This window comes from Leucopleurus acutus (assembly GCF_964270905.1).
Source record: "Leucopleurus acutus genome assembly, chromosome: 5".
Classification (NCBI taxonomy): Eukaryota; Metazoa; Chordata; class Mammalia; order Artiodactyla; family Delphinidae; genus Leucopleurus; species Leucopleurus acutus.
Genome location: NC_139147.1, coordinates 15,779,138 through 15,791,090, shown reverse-complemented (window position 1 = coordinate 15,791,090; position 11,953 = coordinate 15,779,138). Strand labels below are relative to the sequence as shown.

The 11,953-nt window shown below is 40.2% G+C and overlaps 1 protein-coding gene across 6 annotated transcripts; it reads right to left on the bottom strand.

Annotated features, from left to right (window-relative positions):
* Positions 1-419: 419 nt before the first annotated feature.
* On the bottom strand, positions 420-11,949 carry RWDD2B (RWD domain containing 2B). 6 transcript variants are annotated; one of them, XM_082840287.1, is made up of 8 exons: positions 11,844-11,949; positions 7,355-7,529; positions 5,111-5,292; positions 3,856-3,937; positions 2,384-2,610; positions 2,204-2,271; positions 1,716-2,078; positions 420-1,141 (listed from the first exon to the last, which is right to left on the bottom strand). In XM_082840287.1, the coding sequence occupies exons 3-8, from the start codon at positions 5,117-5,119 to the stop codon at positions 895-897; spliced, it is 996 nt and encodes a 331-aa protein (XP_082696413.1). In that variant the 5' UTR covers positions 5,120-5,292; positions 7,355-7,529; positions 11,844-11,949; the 3' UTR covers positions 420-894. The 6 variants fall into 6 exon arrangements, with proteins under 6 accessions (XP_082696413.1, XP_082696417.1, XP_082696415.1 ...); XM_082840291.1 differs by lacking the exon at positions 3,856-3,937; XM_082840289.1 differs by lacking the exon at positions 5,111-5,292 and having other exon boundaries at positions 3,856-3,940.
* Between the last annotated feature and the right edge of the window lie 4 nt (positions 11,950-11,953).

Genomic DNA, 11,953 nt, shown 5'->3' with positions numbered 1-11,953 from the left:
TTAACTGCTAGTAACAGACACAGAAATATAAATAAACTGGTTTTATTTCATAATAAGCTGTCTAGAGATAGGCAGCGGCTAGTGTCCGATCAGTAGTTTAACAGCTTGAGGACTGGCATCTCTGTGGCTCTTTTGGCCCTTCCTTCCCTCGTGGTTGAAAGGACTACTGCAGCTCCAGCCATCACTCTGGTATTTCGGACAGAAGGAGAGGGAAGAGGTGCCCTAGCTGCATCTATCATTTTAATCAGGGAAGCAAAAGTTTTCCCAAAGGTTCCCTTGCCCCCCCACCAGCTGCAAGAGAGCCTGGAGAGAGTGAGCATTAAGCTTTCCCAGGTTCTTAGTGGAGGCAGATAAAGGGGAAGGGGATTGGGAATAAGTGGCAAGTTAACACCAACTCTATCGTCCTCAAATATAATTAACTTCTCTTTCAAAATAGGTAGTTTATATGTCAAGACATGTCTATAAACAATTTTAAGATTATAATTTAAAACTCAGTTCTGGGCTTCCCTGGTGGTGCAGTGGTTGAGAGTCCGCCTGCCGATGCAGGGGACACGGGTTCGTGCCCTGGTCCAGGAAGATCCCACATGCCGTGGAGCGGCTGGGCCCGTGAGCCATGGCCGCTGAGCCTGCGCGTCCGGAGCCTGTGCTCCGCAACAGGAGAGGCCACAACAGTGAGAAGCCCGCGTACCGCAAAACAAACAAACAAACAAAAAAAACCAAACTCAGTTCCGCATTCAATCATGAATATTTTTAACAGATGCATTTCAGCTATACTACTTTTCCTCTTTTTCTCCCCCTTAACATTTTAGAATGGGACTAAAGGGAAATTACTTAATCTTTCAAGAAAGAGTCGGGGAGAAAGTCAAAAGACCAACAGTAGCAAAACACTTTCAACTACTCTTCTGCTCCTTGTCCTTCCACACCAAAGAGCATCTGGAAAACATCCCCACATCCTTTGGCATTTAAAAACTGATACAGTTGACCAAAGTCCATGTGGTTTCCTCTGGCTCCATTAACACTGAATACTTTTTCTTCAAAAACTGAAAATTTTCTTTGTCTTTCCATTTCCTCATTTGTACCATCAAAAGCAATGTCTTCTCGATGGCGAATTAAAATTCTCTTCCAGTTTAATTTTCTGAGTCTGAAAGAAATTTTCAGAGTAGAAATTTTGAAAATGTGCTGTGTATTCTAAGGCACTGAAAATAGAAGTTATGAAACAGATTTCTCAGTGCCTTTTCCTAGAAGTAAAGAAATCTACTTTTATCTCACATGGATTTTATTTTAATCAAATATGATTCTGGTTATAATCCCACCTCCAAACTCACTTATAATAGCCATTATCACTGCCTTGTATTAGCATTTTAGAAATGTGGAAATTGCTGAATCTCGACCTCCCAAAGGGACTTCTCAGAAATGAGAAGATTAGAAACCCCCTTGTTTCACAGGGTTCACAATTTACAGCATCACTAAGATGAGGGGAGAATCAGATCCATAGACATGGAGAGGACAGTAGACACCATCTTGGGCAGGGGCTCAATTTAACATCTATCTACAGAACATCTTCTTTGCACCCTGTATCAGGTGAAGGGAGTGATGCTGATCATATGTGAGTGCTGTTTTAGACTGAGTCCCCATACATACTGATTTCCACATCTCTAGTATCGTGCTTAGTACTAAAATTATTGACAAGGCATACAAAAGTTGTGAAAGCCAACCTTGACCAGAATTCTTCACAGGCACTTTGTGGGCCTTCCACACAAACAACACCAGGTTTCCCAGGCATGCTAAACCCAGATAGGGAAAGCTCCTTTGCCCACTCTAGAATGTTCTTTCTTTTGCATTTGTTGTAGATGTGATGGCTGTAGATCCAGAGTCTTGTGAGAATGAGGTCAACTGGCTGGACTGTACTTCCTGGAACAGGGGAAGGTGTGTTGTCTTTGCTGACATAGTCAGAAGCGTGTTCTCTAACCCACTCTGTGGCATTCAATATACAGACATCTCCAAGACAATTCTTTTGTAGGTATGTGGTCAGATCTGTATTCAGCTGAGCCTGCTGGGATCTACTTAATAATACTGATCTGATGGAAAAGATATGGGATTAAAAAATTAAATCAATTTTCTTGGAACAGAAAACAAACTTGAGAATTGCTTTTATTCTCAGATTAGTTTTGACCTCTAGAATTGGCCACTTTTTGTAACATACCTGACAGTAATTTCAGGCAGAACTGCAGGGTATTTAAAGGGAAGAACACAGGCCAGAGTAAACATCACCTGATAAAAAAAAAAAGAGAGAGAGAAAAAAAATGCCCTAAGGGCTGTTTTAAGTTGAGACATGTTTCAAAAGTAAACATGAAACATGCTTCCAAAAGTAAAACTGAATTACCACTGCTTCCTCAGATATGTTCACGTTCATAGTGATAGTAAAGTAAACTTTTGAAGATCGTCCTTCCATTGTCCTCTTTTCAATACAATCTTTTAGTTCTGCTAAAGCCAGCTGGTCATTCACTATGAGCTCATTCACACCGGGGAACATACTGGCTAGCAGGTCTAACTCAGAGAGCTGGGCCTCTGCCTGTTCAATCTCAATCATTTTTGGATATCTGTAGGGTTCTAGGAAGATAGGATAATAGAGACATTTACAAGTATTATACAATCTTGGGAGAACTCAATATGGGTACTTATTAAATATGGAAACTTATTGAAAAATTGATTTCTTCATAAAATATGAAAGTTAATCAGAATACCTTCTGGCTATTCTACTTTCAGATGTAATATGCTAAGGACCCAAAGAACAGGACAATCCAATGAGAGCCATAAAACTCTAATAATAAGCAGGCACCAAATTCCTGTTTCTAGATAGTTGATGTGGCATCTTGAGCTGCCACAATGAGCAATTACATTGAAGTAAACTAATTATGTAGTCAAACGCCATATCAATGATATAGCAAGGACAGAGGCTCTGACTGGTTACCTTGGAAAATTAGAATGAAAAGACTAAGGTAGAGAGTTAGTTATGTGGACGGTTAATTTTTCCTTCTTAATATTCGTTAGTTTTTTAAAAAAGTAGAAGAATGTGAAAAAGGGAGAATAAAGGCTAATTATCCCACAGCTCAAGTAACCCATGTTAACATTAAAAAAAAAAGTACAAGATTATAAAATTCAAATGGCAGAGAAAGGTTATAAAATGAAGATACAGTTTGCTGCTGGTGACTGCTTCCCCTATCTGTCCAAGTCCCCGATCCAAGGCAGAGTTTTAGGTGTTTCAGAAACAGAAAACATTTTAGGCATTATACACATATGGAAAACACATGTTGGTATAATGTGTAAATAAATGTAGAGAATTAAATATGTAATTAAAATATATCTACGGGGATCATATATACACATCTTTTTTCCTTACTTCCTATCCCTCTTCCCCCCAAATATATTTTGCAGATCTATTCACTGTCAGCACATATTGTTTTATCTCATTCTTTCTAGTGGTTGACTGTCATACTGAATCATGTAGATATGTCATAATTTATTGCGTTTGTTATCTACTGATGGGCACTTGGGTTGCTTCCAGATTTTTTCTATTATGAATACTTCTATAATGGTAGTTTATATATATATGTGCATGTTGAACTGTGAATACTGTACATTCAAGAATCAGTTTGTAGAGGTGCCTGGTTGATACAGCATTTAAAAATTTTGGTAGATATTGCCAAGTTGCCTTCCAGAAAGTTGCTACATGGAAGTTTAAAATTTTTACACAGTCCCCTCCTTTAAAAAAATTCTTAATACATAGTCTTTTTATGGTGTTTTGTGTCTGTGTGTGCCATTCATGAGTTTTTATTTTTAAGGATGCAAACTCACCAGCCTTTTCTTTTACAGATTCTGGACTTTGAATCTTTGTTAGAAAAGTCTTCCCGACTCCAAGGTTATAAAGGTTACCAATCTGCTAATCAAAATATGATTTAAAAATTTTTTTTAGAATTTGATAAATTGATTTTAATTTCATTTGCAAGAAAAAGTGTGGGGCTTTCTAATAAAACACGAAGGCTGAGCACAGGTATTTACTTCTCTTTCTCTATTTTTCCCCCATTTAAACTAGAGTAAAGGAACAGATTCTTAAAGACAAAGGGAGAGGAAATAATAGATAAAAGCTGTCAACAAAATTCTGGAAGATGGAAAGGGGTGAATGAATTATAACTGACAGATTTCAGCTTTCTTCCCTCTGTTAACTTGGTCATGTGGGGAAGGGAGCTGCAGAACTTCAGAAAGGCTCAGTACTGTCAACACCAGCTACCTTGGAAAGCAGCAGTGTGTATGCAGTAGAAAACATGAATTTGTTGAAACTCTAGCATCTAGACTTTAATTAGACTCAGTTCAGCATCTCTTAATATTGGCACTATTGACATTTTGGATGAGATAACTCTGTGTGTGGCAATCTCTATCTTTTAATTATAGTATTTAGACATTTACATTTAATGCAATATTAATATGTTATGTCTTAAGTCAACCATTTTGTTTTCTATTTCTTTGGGGTTTTTTCCCTGCCTTTTTGAAAATATTTTGCAATTCCATTTTGGTTAATCTATAATGTTTTTGCATGTATTTATTTTTATAGCTTTTTTAGTGGTTATTCTAAATTATATATATATAATATTTTATATATATAATTACACACATATGTATATACAAATTATAACAGTCTACTGGAATCATATTTTACCAGTGTCAGTAAAATACAAAAACCTTATGTCACTTTTACTTTTACCTTCCTCCGTTAATAATATAGTGATCTTAGGGAGGGAGGGAGACGCAAGAGGGAGGAGATATGGGAACATATGTATATGTATGACTGATTCACTTTGTTATAAAGCAGAAACTAACACACCATTGTAAAGCAATTATACCCCAATAAAGATGTTAAAAAAATAATAATATAGTGATCTTAAATTTTTCTTCTACATATATTTAGAACAACAGTGTAATAATTTTTGATTCAGCCATCAAATATGATGTAGAAAACTCAAGGAAAATCCATTTTATTCATTTATATTTTTGCTCAGTCATGATATTTCCTCCATAATTCCTTTATTGTTTCTTTTCTGTTTAGAAAACTTACTTTAGCCATTCTTTTAGGGTAAGTCTTACAAATTCTCTTAGTTTTCCTTTATCATAGAATGTCTTGATTTCTCCTTCATTCCTGAAGCATATTTTCACTGGATATAAGTATTCTGGGATGATAGTTCTTTACTTTCAGCATTTGAACAGTATTATGCCTCTTCCTTCTGGTCTCCATAGTTTCTGATGAAAAATGCTCTGTTATTTGAATTGTTTACCCTTATAGCTAAGGTTCATTTTGCTCTTGCTGCTTTCAAGATATCTTTCTTTTAGTTTTCGGAACTTTGACTATGATGTGTCTTAATGTGGATTTCTTTGGGTTCATCTTGCTTGACATTAATCTGGTCTCTTGAATCTGTTTATACCTTTTGACAAATTTGGGGAATTTTCAGCCATTATTTCTTCAAGTACATTTTCAGTTCTGTCCTCTTTCTCCTCTCCTTCTGGGATGACATGAATGTCAGATCTTTTGTTATAGTCTCACATGTCCCTAAAACTCTATTTATTTTTGGTCTATTTTCTCTCTGTTATTCAGATTGGGTAATTTTTGTTGTAACTTCCAGTTTGCTAATTCTTTCCTTTGCTCCTTTCCTTCTGGTGTTGATTCTATCTAGTGTGTTTTTAATTTTGGTTGTTATATTTTTCATTTCTAACATTTCTTTTTAGTTCTTCTTTCTATCTTCTGTTTCTCTACTGAGACTCTATTTTTTTCATTTGCTTCAAGTGTGTTTGTAATTGCCTGTTGAAAATTTTTATGATAGGGGTTTTAAAATCTTTGTCAAATAATTCTCCCATCTCTGTCATTCTAGTATTGGCATCTATTGATTTTCTTTTTTCATTTAGTTTGAGATTGTCATTGTCCTTGGTATGATGAGCGATTTTGATTGAAACTTGGACATTTGGGGTATTAAGAGACTCTGGATATTATTTAAATCTTCCAATTTAGCATGCTTTATCTGATAATGCTTCAGGCGGGGAAGAGGTGGGTGCTGCTTCATTACTACCAAGTGTGATAGAAATCCAGGTTCCCTACTCAGCTTTTACTGACATCTAAGGTAAGCAGGGGAGTGGAGAGAGTTCTTCATTACTGCTGGGTGAGGATGGGAGTTCTAGTGCCACTGTAGGCCTCTAAGGATACCTCCCTGGTTGGGAGTGATAGGAGTGCCTCATTATTGCTCCCCAGGTGGCCTCCACTAACACCAGGGTTAGGGGTGGCTTTGTTAATGGTAGGTGGTGTTGAGAGCTCTGACTTTCCACTAGACCTCTCTGACAACACCCCAGAAGGGGATAAAAGAGGGTCCCTTGTTACTGCTGCATCACGCAGACATACAAACTCTTCATGTGGTCTGACATGGACCTGACATGGGGCTGACACTGACACTGTAGTGCAGTCCTTGTTACTGCCTAGGAGGGAGGAAAGTCCTGGGTCCCAACTCAGACATTTTTGGCACCTTTCTGACAAGGGGTGGGCATTAGGTGCTTATTACAGCTCAGTGAAGATGGAATCTAGGCTCCCTTTGCTGGTGTTAGTAGGGGAGAGGCCACAGTGTTTTTGTGGGATTTGCCTGGTATACAGTATTTATTATTTAAATGTTTTCTGTCTTGCTAGACTGTACTTTTCTTGATACCTTATTAGATAGAGCAGGTTTTTGTTAGGGCTTAAATTTTTCTTTTTTTTTTTCTGGTTGGTACCCTTGGATTTCTGGATACCAATCTAAAGATGACAGAGAGACACAAAGTGAGCAAATGCTGTTGGAAAAATGGCACCAATAGATGTGCTCAACGGTTGCCACAAACCTTCAACTTGTAAAAATCACAGTATCTGCAAAGTGCAATAAAATGAGGTATGCCTGTATATTCAAACAGTAGAATATTATGAGATAATTTTAAAAATGGATATTAACATTGATGTTCATTTTATATGGTTACCTAAAATAGTAGATTGTAGAGCAATATAAATAATCTTAATCAATAAATAATGATATTACTATTCATTCTTATACCATCACACATACTTGAAAAAAAATCACAAAGAGAATTCACCAAACTATTAACAGTTGGCTAAATGTGGGTAGAGGGAAGAAGAGAAGGATTTTCACTTTTTAATTTGTGTGCTTCTATATTGTTTGACGTTTTATGATTAGCATGCAGTACTTCTAAATTCACCAGAAAAAAAATAAGGGTTACTCTTCCGAATGGAAAAGAAGAGCTCAATTCCACTGCTGCACAGGAAAACATGGCTTACCTTCTCAATGAGAATTTACTCCGTGAAATCAAACACCATTATTTCAGCTACTGGTGTCTTCATGGAATTCCTTTTAATCTTTGGTAAAGGTTTATCAAGCAGCTACTATATGTAGAGCTTCATCCTTCACTCCTTCTTGGAACTTTCTATTTAGTTCAAAGATCAGAACTTATATCTAATAAAATATAGAACAATGAAGGTAAAAAGGCCAAGTGCTTAATGACCAGTATAGGTATTATCACGAGGATTAAGATAAGAGCATAATCAATGAAATAGGTCATCAGGAAAGATTTGAGGAAGGCAGCAAGATATGAGTTGAGCCTTGAAGGAAGGGTAAGACTTAGACAAGGGAGGAGGAGGCATAGTGGGGAGAGAGAACAGGTGTGCAAGGCAGGAAAGCACAAGAAAAACAGCATAGGCCTGAACCTGTCCCTTCTTCACAAGCTCAACTACCAAGGTCTAATTCAGGGACACATCATTTGGAATATTTCTTCTTGGGCTGGTTACTTTCTGATTATCCTCTAAATCCATTGTTGGCCCTTCTTTTCCCTGCCCTGGACTCTGGACAGCTGACCTCTATAGCCTATAGCACCCAAGTCTTCTGCCTTCCTTGTGGTTGGGTTCAGCCAATGCTCCGGCAGGAAGTGGGAGGATGGGAGGAGAAAGAGGCTAGGGTATTTCCTCACTATTCCTTCCTTGCTTTGGTGGTATTCTGACAATGGCTGTGACCCTCTATGACCAAGCTTCTGCAGGCAGCCCTTCTTCTTTAGCTCCAGCAGAACTTTCAGCCAAGGGATAGTCATGGTTCCTTTAAACGTGGCCACACCTCTGTAAATAGCCCCTTTATGAAACAGCCTATTCAGTTTCAAAGTTGAGTGTGCATCTATTTCCTTCCAGAACCATGACTCCTCTTACCTGGCCTCCGCCTCTAATCTCTCCATCAACCATCAATTCACACTCCACATTGTCATTATACTGATTGTATGCAGTGTCTGATAGAAGTATACTGAAACAAGCAAGAGGGCGCCAACTATCTATTAGGGAAAAGTTCACATAATCGGTGATTGGGCAACAGTGTTGTGGTCTGGGAGAATGGGGTGGAGGTGTGTTAGGTTCCCGGCGGGTGGGGGGAAAGGCATACTGGCTAACAACCCTGACAGCTACCCAATAGAGTTGAGACAGGCTGGGACCTGGGACCTTTTGCTGCAGTGCCTGCACGCGGACAAATGTCTCCTCGAGCAAAAAAATACAAAGAAACTATAAGGGCCTAAAAATTTGACTACATGCAGGCGCAACTGAGGCAAATTATGAACAACATACAGAAAGACCAAAAAGCCACACAGCACCACCAAGGGGGTGGGCAGACCACCCCGACCCCTGGACCCACCCCTATCCTCACTCCATATAAGGAAACAGCTCCCCCTGCCCCCGGAGTGAGCAAGGGAACTTGTTACTTGTTTTCACTCCCTCCTGCTGCAGCAGGGGTTCCAATAAAGCCCTGCCTGAATTTCTAGTCTGGCCTCTTATCAATTTCTATTGATTAAGGAAGCCAAGAACCCTGGTCAGTAACAGAGTGAATTTATCCCAGTTCACCATCTGGCTGTTAGCTTCAAAGACACAGTATCACAAAATGCCAGCGTATTGAGAGCGGATCCACTTCCCAAAGGGTGTCTTGCATGATCCATTATAGGCCCTCTAAGAACATGTCTATTTATTCAAGTCTTCTTTATTTCATCCAATATAGTTGGGTCATTTCTTTAACATCAGAAAATGGTATTTAGCCAACAATTTAGCTAGTTTACTCTATGGTACTTTTAAAGAGCAAAAAAAGTTCTTCCACTTAAAAAGAAATGCAAACTACTCAGAGGTCTCAGGTCAGTAGCTGCAATGGATCCTGTCAAAAACACCAAAGATTATGGGAATGATTAATGTGGTGGGGTGTTGACTTCATTAGGATTAACTGGACACGAATCAGGAAAATATGAAAATAATGCCTTGTATACTATAGGCAGTCTCCACAGATCAGAGTATAAACCAATGCCAACACCACCTAATCATTCCCAATCCCAGTGGTTTTCAACTCATGTCCTTAAAAACGCCTTACCAGGGTGTCAATGTCATGCTGGGGAAAAAAAATACATAAAGCATTGTGTTCTTAAATAAGTTCTTGAAATGCTGAATGACACAAAGCTCAATAGGTTTCTCTAGGGTGACCATGGGTCATCTTCTTGTCCTGACTGGTTTAGTATTTATCCTAGACAAAAGTGACCCCATTTGTACAATAAACTCTTTTTTTTTTTTGGCCACACCTCGCTGCATGTGGACCTTCCCCAACCAGGGACTGAATCCGTGCCTCCTGCATTGGAAGCATGGAGTCTTAACCACTGGATCACCAGAGAAGTCTAGGACAATAAATTATACGGCACACTTTTTGTGTGTGATTTCTCAGAGTCTTTATTGTTAGATGCCAATATGCACCATGAATTTCTAACAAGAGGGTTTAGTATGCATAGTATCCCAACCTATCTGACCCCCAAACATTTTTTCCAGACCTAATGATATTTGCTCTTCTCTACACAGTTAGAAATGCACATACCTCCCTCCTTTAAATATAATGTTTGTTTTACTCTCTAGAGACTTTGTGTATATATATATATATATATATATATATATTTGTGTGTGTGTGTGTGTGTGTGTGTGTGTGGTACACGGGCCTCTCACTGTTGTGGCCTCTCCCGTTGCGGAGCACAGGCTCCAGACGCGCAGGCTCAGTGGCCATGGCACACGGGCCCAGTTGCTCCGTGGCATGTGGGATCCTCCCAGACCAGGGCTCGAACCTGTGTCCCCCGCATTAGCAGGCAGATTCTCAACCACTGCGCCACCAGGGAAGCCCCAACAAATGTTTCCTGAGCACCTATTGTGTGTCAAGCACTAAGACTATAACAATGGATAACCGTAACAAAAAAAACTCCGCTCTCAGAGATTTAATCTAGTGGGAGAAGACCATGACAACAAAACCCACACATATATGTATGTCCAGTGAATAACGGTTATGAAGAAGATAAAGAAGATAAGGCTCAAGTTGCAGTGTGGGTGGTTGAATTTTACACGGGGTGGTCAGGGACAGCCTCTCTGCTAAGGTGACTGCAGGGAAGAGACCTGAAGGCACTGAAGAAGAAAGCCATGTGTTTAACTGGGCAAAAAGTTTTCCAGGCAAAAGGAACAGCATATCCAAAGTCCATGAAAGAGGATGGTGCTACACCAGGCGGCTGGGGCCGAATGAGCCAGGGGCAGGGTTTTATAAGGACACAAGGTTAGAAAGGAAATATGGGGCAGTTCATGTTGGAACTCATAGGGATGGCTAGAATTTGGAATTTTATCCTGACTGATATGGAAGGCCACTGGAGGGGTTTGACTTACTTATGAAGAGGCCCGCACTCACTGCTGGGAAGAGGGTAGGGGAACAAGGATGGAAGCAGGGTGACCAGGTAGGCACTACAATGATAGGAGGAGAGGTGATGGTGGCTTGGATTAAGGTATGGCGATGGAGGTGGTAAGCAACTGTTCATGTTCTGGACATAGATTTCGTATAGAACCAATAGGATTATTGATGAATTATATGTGATATGTAAGAATAACTCCAAGGCTTTAAGAAACTGGAAGAATGGATCTGCCATTTACTTAGATGGGGAAGATGATGGAAATTTGAAGTTTGGTTTTAGACATACTAGGTAATGAAGTGCCGATCAGGACACCTATTAAGCAGAGATGTCCAGCAGGCAGTTAGATGTACAATTATGAGATCCGGCTGAAGATATAATTTGGGGAGTAATCGACATTTATTTAAAGGCACGTTTGTTTACTCAGTCAGGGAGTGAGTGAATTTGGGAGGAGGCCTCATTGAGTTTGGAGGTCTGGAAGATGAAATGGAACCAGCAAAGTTTGGGACTAATAGACCTACGGGTGGACAACTACGCGAGTGATGTCACAATAAGTGATTTGTCAAATTATTTTCGTAGATGAGATTTCAGTCCCAGAAACACCCTTATGAGAAGTTTCTGACTCGAGATTTTAATGAATGTTGTAAGAACGCAGAATGAACCTTGAGTTTCCTGAGCGGAATCCTTTTCACCCCCCCCAAGTTTTTTTTTTTTTTTTAAGGGAGGAGCGCGTCTCGCTGCCCGAGTCCTAACCGTCTCAGAAAGTTGCCAGGGCCACTACCGAAGCCAGATACGCAGGCACCCTCGCCCCTAACGACTGACCAGGCCGGGGGCGGGGGTGAGGGGAAGGGCGAGGGTAGCGGGGTGGTGCGGGGAGGGTAAAGGGGTGGGCGGGGCCATGAAACCCCGAAGCTAGCTCTAACCAATGAGCGGTGAGAAGGTCGTGGGAAGGGGGCGCCACCAGGTAGCCAACTTCCCGGGACGTGAAAGGGGCCGCTGCAGCGAGGGACCCCTCCAATCCCGCTGAGCACCAGTGGACAGGGACTCACCTCGAGCCATGGACCCCCTCGGTGCTGTAACCCCGAGTGTCCTGGCTGTACGGACAGCTCAATTCTCATGCGGAGGGAGCCTCAAAATTCTAGGGCTAGGCAACCGGACG